Genomic DNA, 24,687 nt, shown 5'->3' with positions numbered 1-24,687 from the left:
CCAAGCATCACTTTCATTTTCTGTTCCCATCTTCAGGGCAGTTTCAGTCAGTGTTAAGTTATTCAGATCTTTTCTTTTGTTTTGTTTTTTTTGGGGGGGGGGTTATTTCATTCGTTTACATTTTAAAATTTTTATAACCTTTAATTTCTCTTTTTTAATCACCATTGCAATTTTGTTATGTTCCACCTACATAGTGACAAATGTGTCTATGTCTTATTTTTTTCCAACTTTTGTTCAATTTTGGGGGGATTTTGAATTTTGGATTTGGTCTTTTGTTTCATAAAGTGTTTCATAAAGTGAAAACTGTTTAAAATATATATACATTTGTATTTGGGGAAGTACTTGGACTTCCCCGAGTACTACAGTGTCTAAACAGAACCCCATGAACGGCACTTAAATTTCCCTTATTTTCCCTTAAGTTGGTCTTTTACCAGAGTATAGATGCCCTGGAAATGTCAGCTGAACCTTATTAAATAAATAATGTTTATCTAAAAAAATTTTATAAACAATGACCTTGTGGATATTGTAGCTTGAACAAATATTGCTCGTCTTCTTTTCGTATAATCTTTGACCATTAGTTTCCATACAGCTTTACACAATGCAGTCACTTAGCAACACACGATCAGCACTGAGAGTGGTGACAGGAGGTCGACTCATTACCATTTTAGATGAAGGGAAATACAGTTACGGGCATTTTGTGTGGTTTTGAGAAGTGGCTTGTTATTTTCTAACAGATGGAAATTATGTTGTTATCTGGTGTTTATGTAGTCAACTGTTATATTTACATAAATGTGCTAAAACCTTTTTTTTACAAAGGGCACTTGAAGTTGTTTTTGTGAAAAGTGGCATAAAAAGAAGTAACAACTATGTTTACTGTCTATGTAAAATACACCTTAAACTTAATTAAAAAACACAACCTGGTTTGGCAGAGGCCTCCATCGTGTGTAAACCATCACAGTTTTAAAGGGGAGGTGTTGAGCAAAAATGACTCTTTTAAGCTTTATAGCATGCTGTTTTTATTTCACTCTCTTTTTACAACAATAAAATACAACTTTCAAACTAACCTTAATTGACCTGTCAGCTTTTAAAATAAGTCTTCAATAAAATGTTACATTTTGTTAAATTTAATGTCTATTTTAGTTATAAAATGGGAGCAGTCACACAAGAACCACCCAACAACTATGATTCTTCTTTAGTTTTAACATATTTGCTGCTGGTGTGTGTCTGAGTGCAGCAGGAACATCTAGTTTGCTTTTGTTTCATCGTCATTATTATCAATACTAAGTTGGGGTGTTTTTACTCATTATTTCTGATTTGCCACGTTTGTTTTTGTGTCCTTGGTTCCTCCCCACCCTTTCTGTCAGAACAGAACACGTACTTACTGTTTATTCAAGCAAACTAACATTCCTATGTTGAATAGAAAGGTGCTTTTTAAAAAAATGCAAAACAGTTGAATGCTGTTACTGTGGTGTCATTAAAATATATTTTAAATGAAAATTCTTATATTTTAGGAATTTAAAAGACCCCAGATTTCCTTTACTTAGTCCTAGATTTTATGTATTTGTCTCTTCAGTAAGTACGTTTGATTCTTAAATACATTTCCATCACTCTTTTTGTTTTGGTTTGAAAATAACAATGCACTGGTGACATTTATTTATAGTATTTAGCAGATTTAGTTAAAACACAAGGATTGTGTTGAACTTACTGAGGTTTGAAGTCGAATCAATGTAGGTTATTAACGGAATAATTCAGATAATTTATTTTAAATCTGCACTAGAAGTCTCAAATTTAATATAGTGAAGCTTGTAGGAATTCTGGTTAAAACAAAAAAAAAAAAACTGCGTAATTACATGTTTAGTTTCATTGGTTTCCAATGTGGCTGTGGGCTTTTGGGCATTCACATAATTATTCAGCATGATTAACAATCTCCATTATAGTACCAAATATTGGGCCCAAAACTTATGAATGCATTATTATGTAATGTTTTACTTCTAGTAAAAAAGTAGCACATTATTTCAGTGTACATAAAGGAAAAACAAGAGTAAATTTTATTTAATACAACATAAATTACAAAGTTGAAACTTGCTTTTCAGACTCAAAGTTTCTGCTGTGTGAGATTTTCTCATTTTTATTAAGACTTGCTAATTTCCTGAAGCTTATATACTGTAGGGATTTTCTTATTACAGTATAACTAAACATGTTCATGTTAGTCATCATGTTGCACATGGTTAAAATAAACTACCTTGTGAAAAGTAATCTTCCCCAAAGAAACTGTGTTTGCTTCTGCAAAACTCTTGGGAGGTGAAGTGTGTTTTTTTTTTTTCTTTCCCCTCCGGTGAGCAAGAGCTAACAATCTCCACCCTGCAAATCAGTGCCCACACAGTGTCTCTGCAATGCCTCTGCAAGCCTCACACACTCCGCTGAACATGACCACACGGTTCACACACAACGCACCACTCCTCCTTGTTTCCCCTTGCAGCCGGCGTTGTTTACCCTTTGTCGCCCGATGATGAGGAGAGTCTGTCTGGTTGTGTTTCAGTCTCGAGGGACGGTGTGTGTCTCTGTTACCATCATGTTTGATTTAGGTTTCTTTCACTGGACAAACAAAAGCTGACTGACTCTCTGTTATGCTGCCTTTCAATTAATGGGGAAAATATCTAAGGATTTGTAGCAAGATGAGAGAAAATATGCAATTTGGCCCTAACAGTGAGGTGTCTGTAACATGTATACAGATGTGTTGTTCAAAACACACGGAAGGAGGAAAGGACGGATAAATTGGAAAATAAACAGCGTTTCGTAGGCGAGACCGATGTAACAGATCGTGGTCTTGGTAAAGGCAGATCTCATCAGTCTTCAGCTTCTGTCTCATTTTTCAATGAACAGACTCATCTCGGCAGAAAATTAGCTCTCCTGAATGGCACCACGGGTCAAATGTGAAGATGTTGAGAACATTCTGTGCCTGGAAAAAAAGAGACTGTTCCCACTGTGCATACATCTGAAGAACATTGATTAAATTCTTATTGGGTTCCAGGTCTTTTTAATTTTGTGTTACTGAGTCACACCTAATGGTCTTAGTCTCTGAACATGAGCCGTTAACATGAGCAGCACGTCTTTTTAAAGTTCTAACTAGCAGTTAGCAAACCCTAATAAATTGTTTTTAATTACATTTAATATGAATTAAAAGAGCCTCAATTTCTACTTAAATCATTCCACTACATAGTACCTTCTATTTAAATGTGCATAGTTCTAGGTTTTTATGAATATCCTGGGATGCTAAGATGGTTTTCCTTTCCATTTGCCACATACTGTATGTTATGTATGTATATAGGGTGTATATTTAAATACTCGGGTATATTGTGGAGCTGAAATCTGCCAATACTCGAGATGCCCTCTGAAAATGCTGTAAACTACTGTGATTGCTCAAGCACAAAATATACTTTAAAATGCCTTCATATGATCAGTGGAAACTGTGTGAGCACTACCGCAGAAGCTAACAGTTTTCCTCATCTCTCTTGAAATGATAGTTAGCACCAAGGAAAATGAATGGTGCAAATCAAGTAGTATTGCATCCAGGTGTTTTAGCTTCCCAACTTGTTTGCTTTTAAATATTTTAGATACACCTCACTTTATGCAACACTTTAAATCTCCCAGATAGACCCTAAAATCAAGAATCCAGGCTATTACTTCACTTCTACTCATGGCAAAATTAACCACTACTTTTTCTATCAGGGAGAGGAATATCTATATTGATCAAAACCAGTGACATGATCTCTATCACCTTTATCCAAATAATGAAAACTGTAGGATTACTTAAAAAATCTCTCCAGTTTAGGGTAAAAGTAGAAAATAAGAAAGACCTTATAGATTTTTTTCCCTCTATTCCATTTTGTAATAGGAAAGATTACAAGATGCACTGCTCAGACAAGCAGAAAGCTTTTAAAATTTCTCATCAAAGAAACCACAACTTATTTCCAATGACTGCACTTTGGATAGGAGCTGTGCTATTAAGAAAACACATTCTGAATGTGTTTTCACTACATTGGATTAGCTGAGTTTTAAAGAAACATTTTAGAGTACACTCTACAAATCTTTTCATGTGTCTTTTAATTTGCTTTTTATTTTACACTAATTGGTAAACTATTTACTGGCTCCTGTCAGGTTGATGATAACTTTGTGCTTGATGTGGAGGCGTTTCAATGTCTTAGTCTTTTTCAAGAAGGTGAAGCAGGAAATGGATAGATGGATTATGACTTCATCCACAGACATAAGAGAACTGTATTAGTCTGACTTGATGAAAATGAAACTGTATTCTATGGAAACCTTGAAAGCTTCATCAACAAACAGGAAACGCACCTCATACATTGAGAACATTCATTATTCTTTATTTTCAGATGCATTGTACTGGTAGGGAACCCCGGGGCATCCCTACTGCTCATTCAAATGCATCCCAAGTCCACTTTTTTTGCCGAAATGTGACCTATGTTAGGCTTTTTTACAGCTGTCTGAATGACCCAATTCTGATCTTTTCACCCACAGAAAAGCTGAACTTTGCCTCTTCCATATGTGGTACTAATTTATATCCATGTCTGATTGTTTTTTAAAGCCTCTGTTCATGTCATTGATGTTAGACATACATCACAATTATGAAATGATGAAAGAAGTGAAGCGCATCACATCACAGTTCCACCACTCTTGGTTCTGACTACACATCCAATCAGACTTCTCTACAGAAGTTCCAGCCAAGGCTTCACAATAGGTCTTCGCTATAGTTGTACTTCCTTTTATAAGCTTCCTTCGACTTATGATCTTGTGACAATAAAGTCGGCTCCCATTACTGAATAAGCTTTAAAAGCAATCTATAGACGGTGGCATCCATCATTACTGCCATAAGCAATCCGCTGCTGTGTGACGTCAATGTTCTTATTCTTCGCTTTGGAGACGTAAACCATTCGTACACAAGTCAGACAGCAGTTGGGTTAATTAGTAGCATGAATGCAAGAAAAACATATCGGATTTCAGCAAAAAAAATAAATAAATAGGAATTGAGCATCTAGACCTGTTGTGTGAACGTAGCCTTTGTGTCCCTTGAGCCTGGGACTTTTTAACCACATTCCTCAGTGTTGGATGAAGACAATACAGGATTGGTGAATCACTGCTAGAAATTTGATAAAATGGTGTTACTGTGCTGTGGAAGGGGACTAGGAACATAATCGTTTGGGAAAATATTAAAGCAGGTTTGTTTTTTCTTTCCCCACTGATGGCATTTACTCCTATCCCAATTTATTTTAGTATTTCTTTGTTGGCATAGTAACAACAAAATCATTTGATCATCTACTCAGTTTAGAGTAATTATTTATACTTGAATGCAAAAAAATTATGAAAATAGTCAAAGGAAAAAGCTATTGCCTTATTTTTTATTTATTTTTTTTAAGTATTTCTTTTGCTTTCCTTTTGTATTTGTGTTGTTTTATCTGACTGTCAGCTGTCTTCATCTTCCAGGTCTCCGGTGATGGCAGGTGGACTGTTTGGTGTGGACAGGAAGTGGTTCTGGGAGCTGGGAGGATACGACACCGGGCTGGAGATCTGGGGAGGAGAGCAGTACGAGATTTCCTTCAAGGTAAATAAAGAAATGTAGTTCCAAAGAGCCGCTTCAGCAATGTGAACAAATACTGAATATGTTTTATGTTGAGAAGCAGTGACAGTGTACTCATGCCTGTCACAATTTACATAATTACCTTTTTCCTATTATCTGAGCTGGGAGCGTCCGTTCTGTGTAATGGTTTCTTTTCAGCCATCTAAAAATGAATCAATGATAATGGTAAAAAAGAGAAACATCCATCAGTTTTCATGTCATGTTCCACCATTTGTGGGCCCTGAATTAGCTTAAATGGCACCAAGTGTTTATCTCAAGGCACTTAACTTATATCCTTGGACTGACTGAATTTTAATGAATGTCTACAGACATAAACATCAGGAAATTAGCGGTGAAGCCAAAGCTCGCAGCATTACTTTGGAGCTATTTTGGTCGCATGCCAAATTGAAAAGGAAAGCCAATAATTCGAAGGAGGCTTTAAGCTTGATTTGCAACTCTGTGGCGGTTAAAGGTGCCAGTACCACAAATTTAAGGAAAATAGGAGCATTAGGAAGTGCCCCTCTCTTTCTTCCTCTCTTTCTCCTAATGAAAGTATGTTTTTGGAATGACTTCCCATCCAATCTGAGAAGCATTTATAGCATCATTTATGTTTAGCTGTTATTGGTTTAATCTGTGCACACAAGTTTTGCTAAACAGCTCTACAAAATGAATCTCTTTTGTAGAATATTTAAGCATTTCATCCACAGCTCATGAAAAACCTTTAAGACTTGTTGAGCAGCACGCAGCGTTCCTTGTTATGATTTCTGCTCTTGACTGGAGTACAAAGCATCGCATGGACGAGCTTCCACATTAATCATGCTCTGAGTTCCATATTAGATTATGTTTTTGTCTGGCGCTTCAGCATGAATTATTCTGTAACTGCTTGTGACTCGTCTTGGCTGCCTCTGTCAGTGAGCTCCGGACAAACAGACACAACTGCCCGTCACAGTAATTCAATTATACTTTGAACGAGTAAGGACTTTTGTCGTCTCACTCAATTAAGCACAAAGGCCACTGCTGAGAAGGTGGATTTGATTGGACATATGCTGCAGTGTGATGCTGTTGTGGTTGTTCTTTAAACTACATTGTGCATTTATTGAGTAGAAACCTTTTGTCAACAATTGAATTTACTGTCAGACGTCTTTGAATTTCTGTTGCTTCTTCATTCTAATGTTTGCCTCTTTGATGATTTGCTGCTAATTAGAATTGAATGAAATTAACTTAACATGCACAAAACTTACATTACTGCAAATGATTTACTTTTGAATGAAATTTATGTGATCCACTCGAACACAATCTCAAACAAACATCACCAAGCTAAGCTTTTTCCTTCCATTCAATCCACTTTTAAGATGTAAGTGGGATTGAAAAGAGATTTTTCTTAAAAAAAAAGATTAATTCGTGAGTTTCTACATTTGATATGGATATGTATAATTAAGAATCCAAGCTTCAAGAGAGTATTGCATTTGCCAGAGTGATATTTTTTTGCTGTTTTGTTGTTATTTTTCCATTAACATTTGTCTCTGCAGCCTATACTGCTTGCTCATTTGTGAAATGTTTTAAGATTTTATATAGATTTTTAATCCTACTTTATTGGATTAAAGATGCAACACTTGTTTTTATATTGCAAGTGCAACATAAAAAAGACGATTTAAGCAAAACTGATGGGCTTGGACGAGGTTCACAATATTACATTGTTACAGAATCTAAGGGTTTAAGTTAATAGAAATGATCATATCAGCATGTAATAAGCAGAAAAATGATATTTGTAGTTACTGTAGCATTTTTTGTTGTTTTCCTGTCTGATGGTTTCCACATGGTTTGACAGTTTACAGTTTTTTTAAAGTAATTCATCAGCCAGTCCCTGCTGCTGAAGATTTCCCTCAGTGTGCATTTGAAGGCTTCCTCTTTTTCTCTCAATTAGTGTTCCATTTCTAGACTCCAATTCTTCTAAGCACAGGTGACTTTTCTTCATATTATAAGCTGTGTGTGTAATTGGAGGATTGGATTCCTTTACAATAACTCTGGAATCACACATTGAGATTCGTAGAAATCTCATGCTGCCAACATTCCGCTCCATGTTTTTCTGCTAGCACACATCACACCTTCTGGTCCTGCTAATCTATTCTTTTGAATTTGACCCCAGTTAGCTTTTGTTTTTTTCTGCAGTGCTGTTTAGTCTTTCATCTCTGATCTGTTCACCTTTTCTAATCTGACGCACAAATAAAGCCGAGTCCAAAACAACATTTTCTGATACAGATCTCTGCTGACTCCCCCTCTTGTCATGTCACTGTAGGTGTGGATGTGTGGCGGTCGCATGGAGGACATCCCCTGCTCCCGGGTGGGACACATCTACAGGAAATACGTCCCTTATAAGGTTCCGGGAGGCGTTAGCCTGGCCAGGGTAAGATCCACATCATTTAATGACATATTGATGTCAACAGATAAACAGAGAGCTTTGTTTAGACAATGTGTTTATAATCTCCAGCTGTGTGTGTAGGCTTTGTTTATGTCTATATCATAATCCAATGTTGGACATAAAGTCCAGCAGTGGAATGTTTGTCTACAAATGTTATCCTTTGAAAATTTAAAGAAAATTAATTTTATTATTTGGTGCATTCTGTTTTTGCAACAACCAAAGCTGCTTTGATTAAAGAGCACTAATATAAACATATTTTTATGTTGTTTTTTTTTAAATAGATAAAAAATAAAAGTTAAACCCTGAAGAGGTTCAAAAGATGTAGGAGGATGTGGGAGTGATTTAGTTTCAGATTTCCAGTAGCAACAAATGTTTTGAGACTTGGTGCAAATTTTTATGGTAAAGGTTTAACGTTAGCTCAGAAAAATGGTACTGACCTAAATTCTGCTACCTGTGGATTTTTAATGTATAAAGCTTGACATACATTAAAATGGATTGATTACAAAAAGTAGAAAAATTGTTTTTATGTTAATTATAGTTTTCAGACCAGAGTCTTTCAAATTGAAAACTTTAAGAACTTTTGCAATTGTAAAAAAATAAAATAAAACTGCAATTTGTAGTCCTGTCTCAGTTTTTGGTAGAAATATAGAGAAAAGAGAAAAAAAGACGAATCATGCAAAAGGAAATTATGGACCCCATTTTATTTATCATGCGATTTAATTGATTTATTGCTTATGGAGAGAGGCCAGGCAGTTTGTTGATTTCTGATTCATACTAAACCTTGAAACATATCATATCAGGAAATGTTTATTGGGATTGGGTATTTTGTGTCAGCGATGTATTTCACCTTTTAGCTCAAAAATGCGTCAAAACCTCTCCATTTGTAATCTGTAACCTAATATTTTCTAATAATTAGCTCACATGACGCTGACTGTTGAGAAATGTTCACTTGGCCTGGAGCGGAATATTCTTCACTATACATGACTCATTCAGACACCTTTCTGTGTTTTGCTCTGCTGAATGTATGACTGAACCTCCTGACCCGTGTTGCTGCTGTGTCTGTATGGAACAGAGACCACATCTGGAGCTGCAACGAGGTGTATAAAGTCCATTCGAGCAGCAATTTGAGTAAACGGTGCAAGTTTTACGTGTCCATAAAGGCACAAGAGAATTGATTTAAAGTATTTAATTCTTTGTGTTATTAGCTCGAGTTTTTGTTTGCAAATAACAAAATAAACGGGAGTCAAAAACGGTCCTTGGCAAGAGATGTTTGAGAGAGATTTTCAAAATTTGACTCAAAAGCAGTGAAAGTTTTGTGTGTTTTTAAAAACAAGTCAAGATTCAGAAAACTGTGCATTAAAGGCAGATTTATGATATAACAACTTCCTTATTAAATAAAGGAACATGCTGAAGTTTGAGGAATTTTAAAGGCCAAAGTTTAAAACCAGTCACTGACACGACTCTGCAGCAAGTGTAATTAATTAATAGTTAAGGAAAACACATCAACGTGGAATTACTACATTATCCAGCACTACAATATAGATTTACATTCAGTCTAAAGACACTTCAGATTTTGTCATGCATAAAAACCTTTATGTTGACTTGATGGATCCTCAGAGAGTGGAAACGGGAACTGTTGATAGAAAAACACAATTTCTGTAAATAAAGTGATGTCATGTGTTCCAGTCCAAGGAGGAAAAAGGTCATCCAGCCTGTTGTCAGTCCCAGTGCCAGGCTCTGTGAGGGTCATGCTGATTTCCACTTCTGCAAGGGCAGCATTAAAGAAGAGACGTCCAGCAGACGCTTTAGAGCAGTGGTCCCCAACCCCCGGTCCGTGGACCAATTGGCACCGGGCCGCGCAAGAAATAATTCAATATTTCCGTTTTATGTATTATTTGAGTCTGGAGGATCTTTTATTTTGAAAATCCTTTAACCAGATTCTCTCGGTTACTTGGCAACAACGCTGAGGCCACAAGCAGCAAAATGAGTAAGAAACAGATCAGATGTCTTTGGAAAGTTTCTTTGCAAAGGGGAAAAGGCCCAGAGAAGAGACAGGAGAATGGATTTATCCCGGACCGGTAGGTGAGTCCCACATTACAACCCCGCTCTGCGTAACATGCGGCAACCGGCTGCTAATGAGGCAATGAAGCTTCAAACTGCTTCGCCACGTAGAGACCAAGCAGGCTGTGCATATAAGCAACACTTCGGATGTCATTGTCTCTCGTCACTCCCAGAAGGGACCATCTCGTTGCAGAGAAACAAGCTCAGGGCTCCGTTAGTCAGTATTATTAGTTAAAATTTTCACGAAAGTAAAATGTTCATTTTTGTGGCGCATCTGTATCTTATTTTGACGGGATATGTAAACGTTACCATAGCGACCAGAGTCAGAGAGCGTTTGGGCAGTGGTCGAGAGGAGATGAGTAGAGCTTGTGAGTCTTAAGTCTGGTTTAGACAGCAAAATTTAAGAATTGTCGGCCGATTCTCCAAATCTCTGTGACCACAGAGCTGATAAAAGTCCCACAGGTTTGATCGGTTCGTGTCTCCAGCCACACGGCAGAGGCAACACGAACCGAGTCACAAACATCGCGATTCCAGAAGAAACTCCACAAAACTCCCAACATAGCATACTGGAATTTAGAATAACCAAACACGGATGACGATGTAGAAACAATAGTGATAGTTTGTGGAGTCATTTTAAGAAATAAAAGATGTAACAAAAAGAAAAGGCGGGAGCAGCCGCTCTATTTGCTGCACTATGATTTGGAGGTAACTGTGTTTTTTCATAGTTAACATTTTTAACTGAATAAACATAATGATATATAATAATGACCTTTACATATAATAATAAACATTTCCACATATTATCTCCGATATCCACCGGACTCACAGTTGCGCGATATATCCGCTGTTTGGGATTCCCCTCTGTTCTTACGTCACCGCGCTTTCTGATTGGCTACCTGTCACATTCAACAGGTTGTATTCTCGTTCCCAGTGAGGGAAAACCCCACAGGCTGTGATTAAAAGGGAATGGCAACCCTAATTGGATATATTCAGGATTTAGCGGGAACACCAACATGCAGAAGCCTTATCTGACGGTTCACGCCCCCACCCCACCCGGGCCGCAGAAAAAGGCTTCCTTAATTTTGGGAGATCTTACTTAGTCGATATTCACATGTGAAGCTGACCTTGTCTTCCTTGTCAACAGGGGCTATGGCAGCCCCTTTTGTGGGTTACCATAGAAATGTTGTGTTCAGGGCAAAAGTCTAAAAATCAATCACCGTCTTCTTTTGCTCTGCTGTGAGAGAGGTTTGACTGACAGATCCACATCCTGGGATTGTCTGCGGGTTGTTAGTTGTCACCCCTCTGTTGCCAATACAGCAACTTTCTTGCTACATTTCAGAGAAGAAAATCAGCATCGACCAGAAACAGAATTGGTAGGTCAGGCTTTTTAGATTGGCTGGAAAACTGCAATCAGTGCACCGCTAATATATGTGTCTTCCCCCTCCTGGAGCATCTTGTAATGAAATGTTTGGAAGTGTTTTTTTTTTTTTTTTTTCATCCTATTTCACTATAAAGCATTTCTTGGAGAGGAATCGTCTTTCTCCTGTAATTCTCTCATAACCTGCTTGCCCAGGAGAAGCAGGAAGTCCCTTCAGCAGGTGCTGTGGTTCTGAATAAAAAGACAACTTCCCTGACAGTCTGGGTCCTGAGTGGATCAGAGGATCCCAGGACTCTCTGAATGCACTCAGCCTGCCGGGAAAACCAGCCGCTGCACTCAAATTCACCTGAAGAAGCTCGGAGCTTTAGTTTCGCTGCAGGCAATGAGCCGTGCTGCGGGGCTTTGTGTGTGGCTGGAAGCACTTTCCCAAAACATCTGTACCTCTGAAGGCTGGAGGAGATGCGATTCTTCCTCCCTGGGAGCCGCGCTGAACCCAGATTATTCTTCCTTTCATCATTCGTAGCTCTAAGGTTCCAGCGCGTTCTCCCAGACATGCAAACACACTTCAGAAGCAGCTCGTCTCAATAAGCCTTTACACCCACAAGGCTTCAAATGGTTGGATTTCCGATTGTGCAAGTGTTTTATTCTCACCTGTGCATTTACGGCTCACTTTAAAAAATATGTCAAACGTGCAACACCTGTAGTTGTTCGGTTTGTTTAGGACTGAAAGGATGACCGATTAGTCAGCTAACTTGGTAATTAATTATGCAGACTCAAACAAAGGTCATTTGCTGAAAGAACAACATATTCAGTAATTAAGCCAAAACTGTGCAAAAAATATACATTTGCAATTCAGAAAAATAAAAACCCTCCTTTTTCTGTACTACTTCTCAGGTGGCAGTCTTGGCTTCAAATTCTATAAAAAAATTTAATAAAATAATCTCCAATTAAGCACCTTTTGTTATCCAATTAGTAATTGGTTAATTAAAAAATAATAATTAACAGCTTTTTTATTTTCTTACTTTTCCAGGTGTTGGACCATAAATCCAACTCTCCCTCTCCTGTGTAAATGTGTACATGATAAACAAAGCAACAAAAAGATTCACTGTTGTAAATCTGGCTGTGATCTTCTTTCTCTGGTCTTTGTCACCTTTCTTTGCCTCCCTACAGATAATCAGGCCCAAAGCACGATGCAGCCCCTGTTGTGGGTTACCATAGAAATGATGTGTTCAGGGTGACATGCAGCATTTACCTCCACATACACTTTTAAAAGATTTAGTGATTTCAGTATAGAATTGCTAGGAAGAAATTTCCTCCTGAGATTTTTTTGCAAACTTTGATAATGACCAATAGAAAATTTAATTCCTGACTTGGAACTCTTCTGGGTTCCAGGTCATGATTCGTTTGGGCTCAAATACTAATTTCACTGAATGACATTAGTTTAATCTCTAATTTATCTATATTATGGAGCAGTTGCTACATATATATTAAAAACTGGAAATTACCAGTTCTTACTTTACAAAAGTTTCAGAATGAAACCACATTGGAAGAAGCATGCATGGAAGTTTTCATTGTATTTATGTATTTTTGCTAGTAATTTTGGTACCTGTGCCTAGAGGTGCCCGGCATGTTATGATTTCCTTGTGGATTTTGACTCAACAAGAACGATAATCTGACTTACACCAAGATTCCCAGAATAATATCAGACTGTTTTTAATTCCAGAACCTGAAGCGTGTAGCGGAGGTGTGGATGGACGAGTACGCCGAGTACATCTACCAGCGCCGGCCCGAGTACCGCCACCTGTCGGCCGGAGACGTCACGACGCAAAAGGAGCTGCGCAACAAACTCAACTGCAAGAACTTCAAGTGGTTCATGAATGAGGTGGCCTGGGATCTGCCCAAACACTACCCGCCGGTGGAGCCCCCTGCTGCCGCGTGGGGAGAGGTACAGTTTGTCCCATTCATGGATTTGTTGGCTAAAGGACAGATAACTCTAAACTGAATTATAAGCTGGTTTGCCTGACTTATCAGAATGTTATGCTTCCTTACTGGAATGATGTATTTCTCGTTCTATTCACTACTTCTGACACCACTAACAATATAATATAGAGTACATGTGATTGGGCATTTTGGACTGTTGCAGGTTAAAGTCTTGTTTGTGACGGTTGTTTTCTCGTTATTACTGCAGGTCCGTAACGTGGCCAGTGGACTGTGCATGGAGAGCAAACACTTTGTGTCTGGAAGTCCAATACGACTGGAGAACTGTGTGAAGGGCCGAGTTGATGTCAGCTGGAGTCACGGACAGGTAAGAATTAGCCGACATATTTTACTGGTTTATATTTTCTATATGTTTGTATCACTCTTTGAATCATTTAAAATAGTTTCTAAACAGTTTTATTTTTGGACGGATTTGCAAATCCGTCCAATGTAGTTAGGTTAATCAATGTTTTCAGTCATTTCACCTTATCTGTGTCAAGTTGGATGGATTTTACCTCCAGCACCCAATTCTAGCTATTCCTATCCTGTTAGAGTGTGGGACTGATCAGTTTGTTGACTCTTGTTTCTTCACTTTTTCTTTTGGTCAGACAAACATTTATATTGTTGGAAGAAATTGCTGCGGAAGAAATTGCTGTGGTGTGGAAGATGTTCTCACACCCATAATGCCAATATTGAACAAACTCTACACAGTTGGCAGCAATAACCTGCAGCGCTTTCAGTCCTGAAGTCTGAAGGACACTTTTAAACATCCTGAAGTCTTTTAGCTACCATGTTGCGTTCACTGGTTTCCTGCATTTTTGATACCGGAACGTTTTTCACTGCTGACACAAGAAGACACTGGTTTAAATCATATCTGCACATTCATGTACAACTTTCAGTTTTTGGATTAGACTAGGTAATATCAGCTGGACTCTCACAGCTTCACCTGTAATAAAAAAAAGTCTTTAGTTGTTAAAAAATAAATTAATACATTATGCGAAGAGATACTTTTGCAAAAAATAAAACTGCATCTGATCACTCCATATAATAGTCTCATTATAATGGGAGGTTTTGACCATGTCTGTATTTTGGTAAAATAAGAAAATGTTTCCTGTTTATTTATTTTTTTAATCAGGATAAAATTAAACAAATTATGCAAAAAATATAAGGTATTTCTTTATTGAAATATTTAATTTATTGATCATGTATATGCTGTGACAACCTCACCAAATCCTCATTGGTCAACCATTTTCTGTAAGAAAAAGTGAATCACTGATAATTACTAAATATCTTATTTTGGGTCTTTATCAGTGGATTTGATGTGATAGCTCTAGTTTCTGTGGCGTAATATATTTGATTTAATAACTAAAAAGTAGTCTACTTCCTATTGGTCACCATTTATTCTTGATCATTTCTGTCTAACAGTGACTAAGTTTATTTAAGTTATTTCAAGAGAAATTGAAGCTGCCTCTGCTCTCTCATCCCATTTGCTGCAGGTAATTAATTTTCTTATCTCTGCCATGTTCGGCTCCCTGTGACTGTACCTCAACAGCTTAAGACTTCTTATCACTGTAGTTCAATTAGTTAATTGGTGTCTGACCAAACATTCATTTGGATAAAGACAGAGAACATCTGCATCATGCGTCTCTATATATGCAGCTGTTAGAGTCTTGTGACCTTTATCCTCCCCATAACGTAATTTTTATCAGTCAGATCTTCTTGGTTTGTTGAGTTGAACAAATCAGGTCTCTTGATTGCACTGCAAAGTCTCATATTTTTCTGGTGGCCAGTCAGTTCAAAAATGTACCTTCTTATATCTCACATAGTGAACAAATCTGTTGGAACGTATTGCAAGTTGTACTCATAGATCCATAATTCTTTCAGCTTTATTTATATCACGGTGTTATTGAGTTGCATCAATCTGACCAGCTCCCTTAATATCCTTATAATAAACCTTACTGTCTCTCTCACCTCAAATGTTTTTATTACAAAGTGGCATTGAAGAAGATTGAAGGTTTGTCCCCATAGATTGAGCCACTGTTATTGTCTCTTTATTAATCATCATCCTTGGCTAAACACACATGAACGCCACATACAGGCAAAGACTTCATTACCTTCCCATGTCTCAGAAGGCTTGCGTTTGTTCTTGTGTGTCACACCAAGGATCTTTAAACTGAGCTCATAATGCAACCTTAATGGATTGAACGTCCCCTTTTGTTTCCTGGACGTCTTCATGGCTTCGACAGTTTAATTGCTTTTGTCCAAAGACGCATTGTAGTTTAATTTGTGACATGGTTGCGAGTCGTTTTTGGCACTAAGGAGAAATGGATTTGCTGCAAATCACAGGAGGTCCTTAAGTGGATGTCCTTGTCAGATCTTTTTTGGTTCACTACAAAAGAAGCGAGGAAACTCTTCCGGTCGGAGAGCCGGAATGGCTGAACCATTAGTAAAAACACACAGCAAAGCAATACTTTCTGGTTTGATTGAGACTGTTATTGAACTTTCCAACTTTTACAGATTCCCACTGATTTGTCTCTTTTGATCCAACATGAAGTCTGTGTTCCCTGCAGGTGTTCACGTTTGGCTGGAGGGAAGACATCCGGGTGGGTGACCCGATGCACACCAAAAAGCTCTGCTTCGATGCCATCTCCCACCACAGTCCTGTCACGCTGTACGACTGCCACGGCATGAGGGGGAACCAGCTGTGGCGCTATAGGAAGGTACTCTACTGTCTTTCTTGAGCTGGAAAAATGAAGCTGACTATTTTCTGTTGAATGCTGTAAGAAAGCAGCATATTTTATTTATATTGGTCTGAGTCTTAAATTAATCAACAGTTATGGTATAACGCAAAGTACAACCATCTTTAGTGCATCAATGTACAATAAAAATGATTTGCTCCTTTTACAAATTCAAAAATCATGTACACTACAGAGTTCATCCTATCCAGCAATTACTTATTAAAGGGGACATATTGTGCAAAATTCATATTCTACATATTTTTGTATTTCTATTTAGATCTCTACTGCTTCTGAAATAAGTTAATAACATTAACTTATTTTTGGTAATAAGTTAATGTTTTCTGGTGTCCGTAAATGAGCCGTTTCTAAAATTCCCAGGATATATCATCACTAATCAGCAGCCACTGTCTCTCACCTAGCAACCCCACCTGAGTCCATCTCGTCACCTAGCAATGCCAGTGGTGCCCTTCTAGTCACCTAGCAACCCAAGCAAAGCTCCAGCTCATTTGGTCAGCAGGTTTTACTGCTGCATGCGTACAACGGCTGCTGGAAAAAGCAACTGCTTTGTTGTTCACTTTCCATCCAGAAACCACTTGCTGCATTCTTGTTAGTTGTGCAGTAGGCTCCACTTCTGCTTTTCAAAGATGTATGGTTTTATCCATTTGCAGCAATTTTCATTGGTGAGTGTAGATGTTGAGTTGGGGGGCGTGGCCAGCAGCAGATTAGTTGGATTTAAAGTGACAGAGTCCTCAAACGGCTAATTCCAAACTGACCAGGTTAAAATTTAATTATCTAAGGATGATTTTGTGCAAAAAATGTAATTAACATGTTTTTTATATAGTTTCTTTGCTTCTAGCAACAGTTGCTTCTGTCATCTCAATGCTGATGTCTTTAAATCTCATCTACAAACACACACTTGTATGCTAAAGGCTGGTCATTTTTACATTGTACTGATGTGTCAGACTGTAAAATTGAAGAACATTTTAAATAGTCAATACAGATCTGAGAACTGGACTCTACTGTTAAACCCATCAGTTGTTTTCCATCCTTCCTTTCTCTGATCTGTCTGTCTTCTCGTTCTCCAGGACAAAAACCTCTATCACCCCATCAGCAACAGCTGCGTGGACAGCAACGCCAACGAGCGGCGGGTCTTCATGAACACGTGTGACCCCTCGTCCCCCAGCCAGCAGTGGCTGTTTGAGAGAACCAACAGCACAGTTTTGGAGAACTTTAACCGCGGGACGAACTGAGTCTGTGCAGCTCAGAGACTCTGGACTCGTGCAGCCGTGGAATCGGCCGCCGACGTTGCTGCTACTGCTGTGAACAGGAGCGCTCCCTGTTGTCCTGGAGCTTGGGGGTGGAAGGCTGTTATTTTTTTCTTGCAAAGGTGCCAGAAGTAAATCAAGATGGGATATCGTAAAGAGAAGTTAAAGGAGAGACTGAAATTTATTCTGATTAATGGTGTAAAAGTGACTTAAGGGTGTTGTGCTTTGGCAGCGGGTCTGTCTCACTTCCTGGTTTTGCTTTTGAGTTATTACCCAAAATTCCTCATCATTCCCTCTCCCTTTTATCCCCTATTTCTTGTTTCGCCCTCCCTCCTGGCCCTCACGATGTGCCTCTGCCCTTCCGTCCGTCTCAATCTCCCTGCTCGACTGCATTTTGCCCACCCTTTCCATTCTCTCCCTTTTTAAATCCCCTTATGTCTCTCCGGCTCTGACAACCTCCCTGGGGGAGCTTGTGGGAGGGGAGGGAGGCGGCTTCGCGCTGAGCCAAAGTCATCCTGACACCCGGTGAAGCCAGGCAGAACCACTCCGAGAATCAGCCAGCAAATGGGTTCTCCTCTACGTCTGCAGGCAGAGACGCCATGAGCGGAGCTGACAGAGAGACCGAGGGGACGAGACTGCCACCTTCTGCACACGTTCAGCTCGTTTCCCCCCTTTATTCTCTGCCCTCCCAACGTTTACCCATGAGTCACTCTCAGATTCGTCTCCGTGCCGCGTTGGCCTTCTATTTTCTTCAAACACGACTGCCGTCTGATGTTGGGATCTGTCCTGCTTGGTACAGTAAAACGTTGCACATTTGTTTTGTTTTTTTGCCCCTCGCCGATTTCAAACCCAACTTTGAAACCTGGGATGTATTCCCCATGCTCTCCCCCACATGTAAACGTTTCTAAGCTGTCCTCTGCTGCTTCCCAGTTCAGTCACTGGAACGACCTCGTCACAGACGGCCGAGCAGCGGGTCTTGTTCTCCGGCTGTGTGACGGGCGGGCCCGCTGATTCATGGCAGGCCGGGGCCCGATTGGCCGCCAGCCAAGCTGATTCATCACTTTGGCTGAATTACTCCGGATGGCCTCACCGAGCTATCGCTGGGATTCAGATAAACTTGAATGGAAATCTTAGTGCCTTTAGTTGGAAACCAGAAGGTTTTGTGTTCACAGTGACAGAGAGCGTTTCAGGCAGTCACAGTGGAGCTTCTGTGACTTTAAAATGAAGCTAAAATGACCTGCGGTGTAGTGAAGGCAGCGCTGTTTATTCTTGACTCCTGTGAAGCTTTCAAAGTTGGCGTGCTCCAAAAGCACAAACCTACAGAGAATGTTTTTCCTACCATAGTTTCTCCTGCCTTCGAAGGTTAACTGCAGCCTTTCCTAGACCTTAATCCTGGCAAGTTGCTGTGATTCTGGTTCTTTTTTCTCACCTGTGTTCAATCCAAAGTACTTTAATGGTAAAGAGAAAGACCTGGTGGTGGTTCTAATTTCAGATGTTTTTGTCTGTTAATTTATTTTTCTTTATTTTCTGAGATTCACCTTGATGTTTTCTTTGTTTCGATAAAGTTTGTTTTCCTTTTGGGTTTTTCTGGGATGCTCCACACTTCCTAACTCAGTTTGGAGAGATTCAGTAAATCAGCTGGAAAATAATTAATGATTTTGCTTCATTACAAGTTTTTTCTTTTTTCTTCAGATCAAGTGCTTTATTGTCTGTGAACAAACTGGAGATGCATCAGTTAGCTGAAAAGAATCAGGTTTTTTTTTTTTTTGCTGGATCTGTCCTGATCAGTGAGGATGAAATATACATTTTATTCCTGATTTTCTTTTAAAGTGAAATAAAATAATAAAATAAAAACTCACAAAATTTTTAGTGTATGAACACATCAACCAACAGCATGCAAAAATCTGGAAAAAAGGCTTTTACAGATTTATGTAAGAAAAAGGTGCTTTATGCAGGGAAAATGCATCTGCACTATTTCATACTTCTATTCAATCAGCTGTGAAGCAAACACTCAAGAAAAGGCTTTTAATTCCTCTAAAAGACTCGCCGTGCTTCGCCAGCAGTTTACGCGGCAAACGTTCAGAAGAAGTCGCTTCATTGCAGGGCCCATCTCCAGCTAACGTTCCGGGTGAGAGGCGGGGTCACACTGGACAGGTCGCCAGTCTGTCGCAGCGCAACACAGAGACACACAACCATGCACACACACACTCACACTTAGGGACAATTTGGAGAGGCCAATTAACCTGACAGTCATGTTTTTGGACTGTGGGAGGAAACCGGAGTACCCGGAGAAAAACCACGCATGCACAGGGAGAACATGCAAACTCCATGCAGAAAGACCAGGGCCAGGAATCAAACACAGAACCTTCTTGCTGCAAGGCAACAGCTCTACCAGCTGCGCCACTGTGCAGCCCGGCTCACTTTCATATTATTTATAATTTGTCATCCTTTCTTTGCTCGTCTGCTGTGTATCCCAGTTCACTGATATTATTTAACAACAATTAACTTTAAGTACTTAAAACTGAAACCCAGCAAACATAACCATGCTAGCATGGAAGAGTTTGTTCGCTGTTGTAGCTAGCATAGCTTGCTAGCATTTGTTTTAAATAGCAACACTTTAAAAATTATTAGGGTTAAAGCTTCTGCAAGCTACTATATGCTCAGCACTTCTTCTTTAGTACAACTGAATTTTAAACAAAGCAAAAAAAAAAAAAAGATGGAAATTTATTCTGTTAAATTAGCAACTTTAGAACCACAATGACAACTGAAACAGCGTCCATATATATCATTCATCTGAACTACAAAATAAAACAAATACTTTACGCCTTGACGCATTAGTATTCATGAGGTTAAAAAGTTCTTAAAACACAAAGTAGCATTCGGTCACCTGTTGTGTCTGAGATGTTCGTACTAACTTAGTGTCTTAATTATAACCATATTAATATCTTTCAAGGAATCTGCTAAAATGTAAGTTTCAGAGGCAATCTTTACTTTTTTTGTCCCTTGTATTGATGAATATGGAAGAGTTTTAATGTTACAGGGGAAAAAACTGAATTCTGACTTTAATGTTGGAATCCTGAGAAGTTAGAATTCTGAGAAAAAGGTTGAAGGTCTTAAAATTAACATCAGTTCTTTTTGTTTTTCTTTCAATCATGTTAATCTTCTTCTGCAAAGGAACCATCAGTTTTAGCAGAATGTTCTCACGTTGAATAGTTTGATTTATGGACAAAACACAGGAAACGGGTTGACAATACAGACCTCCCCACAAAAAGCAAAAGAAAATGTTGAAATCAGATATGTACATATAAATAATAAAAAAAAAAGACACAAACAAGTTCTGCTAAATACCAGAAAACTTGGTGAGAACATTTTTTAGAATTTTTTTCTGTAATTTTCCCCAAATTCAAAAGTTTACATACGTTTGGTCAGCATCAGACCACTGTCTTTTAAAATGTATGACTTGTGTCAATTTCTTACAAAAAAAAAAAATTAGTTCTAAAAAATTTTCTTACCAAGTTTTCTAGCATTTACAAAATACGAAGGACCACAGGCAATTCTGGCAGTTCTAACCAAGTTAACACAATAAAAGTTTGGTCATATTTAACTTCAGCAGAGAGAGAGAGAAAAAAAAATGTTTGAGTATTCTTAACTTCTGGTTTCAGATGTTTCAGGAACTTTGTTTTACTTTATTAATCTGGAGAGTTGAAATGACTGGTGGAAATGCTGAGTCTGTTCAGAAGTTGCCACTGACCTTCCAGCGACATGTCTGGACGTATCCGTTCATCATCAGATGTTTAGGGTGCGACACGTGATTCACTGAATCACTGCAGAAGCTCGGTTACCGACTCATAAACCCAGCCAGACCAAAGTCCTGCAGGCGTCTGACCTTTTCACAGCCTGATGCCACATGATGACTGTTCTGTTCTCTAACTCATATTCACTTGGACAGATCAGGACAGAGGTGAATGATTGGTAGAGTGGTGGATACTCCAGGCAAAATATTTTAGTTTGAAAAGGAAAAAGAGTAAGTACTGAGCCAGACTATCATTGATTTAATGAAAATGAATCTGGATAGTGATGATCACTGGCAGCTGTTGGTTTGGTGTCTTACACTATGAAATCAGACAAATCAGTGCAAATAGTTCAGCTGTCTGACATACTGAGCAAAGGAGCCTTGATTTTTATCTTTCTGTTTTTTCTTATTTTTTCAATGAAAACTTTCAGAGGATCAGAATCAAACAGTAAGTTTAGTATAAACATCTCAAACTTTGTGAAGTTTTACGGGCTGAAAAGCAGAGACAGACTCTTCTGCTCCACAGCTGCATGGTTTGAGTTTCATCACTGCAGCTGATTTGGGAATGACTTCTGGAAATAACACTCCATTGTCAATTATTTACCTTAAAAAAATACTGGAAATATATATTTTTTTTATTTTTTCAACACTTAATGTTTACCTTTGAATCACCTCAGCACTTCTCTGATAATACACACTTTCCACCGTTGTTCAGGTTTTCTGCATGTCATAAATTAGTTTTCTGCTTGTATTTGTATCCTATAAATTCTCCTGTTCCACATTTCTGCAGACTAGTAATCAGTCAATTTTTATTATTATTTTTTTTGGTCTTTTGAACACTCACACGTGTAAATGTCTTCCCATCTGTCCCCCCTGCCCATCACTCCCTTTGTCCCATATTATGATTTAATTTTCTCCAGTACTTGACTCACCCTGTGCTCCTTGAATTAGTGCAACAATAAACATGCTTACATTCACTTCTATTAGCTTCATCTTGTGTGCAACATCTTCTTTTGCAAAGCTGTGCACAAAGCTGTACACATTATTTTTAACTATTCTTTAATTTTGTCGACTTTTTTGCTTTTCCATACCTTCAAACAAGCTGCAACTGTTTCAAAGATATTTTATCCTTTTTTCACTTTCAGTTTCCTCATTTTTGCAATGACTTGACTGCAGTTTTGCCTTTTAGTTCTATGACTGGTTTATGCAGCCTTGTAACCTGTTTTGTCCATCAACAAACTTTTGTTTTGTGTTGGTGAACTTTTCCAATCGCATGAGATAGTCGAGGAGTTTTTTTTTTTTTTCTCATCTTACTCAAGTCTTTGATTTGATCTAGCAATGGGGCTCATCACCCAGGGTGTCAATTGGTAAGGGATGGTGCAAGTTTTTAAAAAAATGAAATGATTAGTTGTCCCAGATAAGGTTTTTATTGCAACTAGCATAACCAGTTGAATCAGCCTGGCCATCCTCCAAACATTGTAATAAAATGTGGCTGTATACTTGAAGAGGCTAATGATGATGAAGTTTGTATTTAAATTGCAGATTTATATTTATTCTGTTTGTAAAAGGAGCATGATGTGAATTAAATCATCTTTGGTTCAAAATGTAATCTGCATTGTAAGACCTCGGTTAGATGTGTTATGTTTCTTTATATAATCCTCATTTTATGTGTGACATGGAAAATAGCATTTTCACGCTTTTCCTTGGAATTGAGTGAATCATGAAAACAACAGATAAAGTGGAAAGCATATCCTAGATTGTGTAAAAGCTCAGTTTTCATTTGGAAAATCTGAAATCTATTTGTCAAAAGAAAAAGAATGGATATGCGTAAGGAGGAGGACTCACCCAGGGAGCCATTAATGCAAGAACCACAGCTGGAGAGATGATTTAACTTTGAGTCATTTGACATTCAAGTGATATTCCTTGAGGGTGTATTCTCTTTTCTTTCATATCTTAAAAACATATAATTAAGTGATTTGCTCTTCCTGTTAGAACTTCACACCCAGTCTTAAGCTGCAGGCAGACAAACTTAAATAAGTGCAGTGTGAGCAGCACAGCTTGACGGAAAACTCAGACAGTGAAGGATTTATAAGCTTAGGAGCTGGATGCTTAGTCTCAGGTTTTGGTGCAGACACCACAGTAACTAATTTAAGGATAAAAGTTGGACAAATTTGTTGACTTCCTCCTTCTAAGCACGCCCCGATCTCCTTTATCCCTGCAGCTTTGAGCAAAGGCTCACTGAGTGATGCTGTATTGGCCAAGCTCTGATTAACCACCAACTCTCATGCAAACCTCATGTAAACAGCTACTGTTTGTTTCATTACTAAGAGTGTGTGACGATTTGAGTTCTTTGAAACCTGGTTCAGAGGATTCCCGAGGTTCAGTCTGAGACCAAAGCTGCAGCTTCCATGAACATTTGTTCCTGTAAATTAAACTGCTGTGTCCTTTTATGTTTACAGGAGGTTTTATTTGAGCCCTGAACTCTTTCTTTACACCTGTGATGTGTGTTTTAAACATGAAACGGATTCTTTTGGACCTTCACGGGTCTATTGACTTCCACTTTATTTTTATTTTCCATGTATTTAGGTGAAGCACTTCAAACTAATATAATGCAACTGCAGAAATTCACCATGACTCAGAATGACGGGATAAAAGCAGTTTAACTACACAAAATATTTCCTGGCACTTACTCAGTAATTTCCAAGCATTAGAGGGTAAACTCTGTTGTGAATGTGCCATTCATCTGTACTGTAACATCAAATTATTATTATTACTATTATTATTATTTTTCTCTCCCGGGATGTCGAGTTTAGAGGAAATTGGCGGATGAGCTTGTTTTCTAAGAGTTTTTAATGTGTCAGCCTGTCACAGATTGTCACCTACATGTGGGAATTATGTTGTGTACATTTTGTAACTGGACAAAAAAATCCCGTATTTTTTCTACTGAGATTAAAACTGTCAAACTGTATTTAGATATTTACCAAACTGTGCAGAGCAACTGGAGATGTAGGATATTTTGCTGAAACTGTAAAATAAAAAGGTTTATATATTTGGAGGAAATTTTGTCTCTCTTGTGTGTTTTATAAAATAAATTGCAAAGTGAAATCCAACACGACATCATTTAAAGAGATATCATTTCAAACTGGGGTTCTGCTGGGCTGGGTGTCATCAGTATCTTATCTTCGCTGAGGTTAGTTTTCCTGTTAACAGAAAATAAGAGCAGAGACAAAACCAGTCAATGCACAACACTTTAGAAAAACATATATCCATGTATAGGGATATACCAGATCTATCCTTTGAATCTGCCATATAGTGGCTGAAAAGTTTTTATTTCCAACACCACAGCAACACGGCTCATTGCCTACATGGTAAACGGGATGAAAACCAAAAGCAGGAATGTTTCTGTGTCGGGTCGTTTGCCACA

The 24,687-nt window shown here is 38.3% G+C and overlaps 1 protein-coding gene across 1 annotated transcript in view; it reads left to right on the top strand.

The window, feature by feature from the left end:
- galnt10 (UDP-N-acetyl-alpha-D-galactosamine:polypeptide N-acetylgalactosaminyltransferase 10 (GalNAc-T10)) overlaps positions 1-24,323 on the top strand; it is a 104,848-nt gene extending 80,525 nt beyond the window's left edge. Inside the window, exons 7-12 of the mRNA XM_008428460.3 lie at positions 5,500-5,617; positions 7,929-8,036; positions 13,214-13,435; positions 13,679-13,795; positions 16,038-16,187; positions 17,291-24,323. Of these exons, the coding sequence (XP_008426682.1) occupies positions 5,500-5,617; positions 7,929-8,036; positions 13,214-13,435; positions 13,679-13,795; positions 16,038-16,187; positions 17,291-17,455 (880 nt within the window). The 3' untranslated portion in view covers positions 17,456-24,323. The remainder of the gene's footprint in view (positions 1-5,499; positions 5,618-7,928; positions 8,037-13,213; positions 13,436-13,678; positions 13,796-16,037; positions 16,188-17,290) is intronic.
- The last annotated feature ends 364 nt before the right edge of the window (positions 24,324-24,687 follow it).

The sequence above is a fragment of the Poecilia reticulata genome, chromosome 14 (assembly GCF_904066995.2).
Source record: "Poecilia reticulata chromosome 14, P_reticulata-male-v2, whole genome shotgun sequence".
Classification (NCBI taxonomy): Eukaryota; Metazoa; Chordata; class Actinopteri; order Cyprinodontiformes; family Poeciliidae; genus Poecilia; species Poecilia reticulata.
The sequence above is the reverse complement of the archived record's forward strand: the minus strand, read 5'-3'. Positions and strand labels throughout refer to the sequence as shown.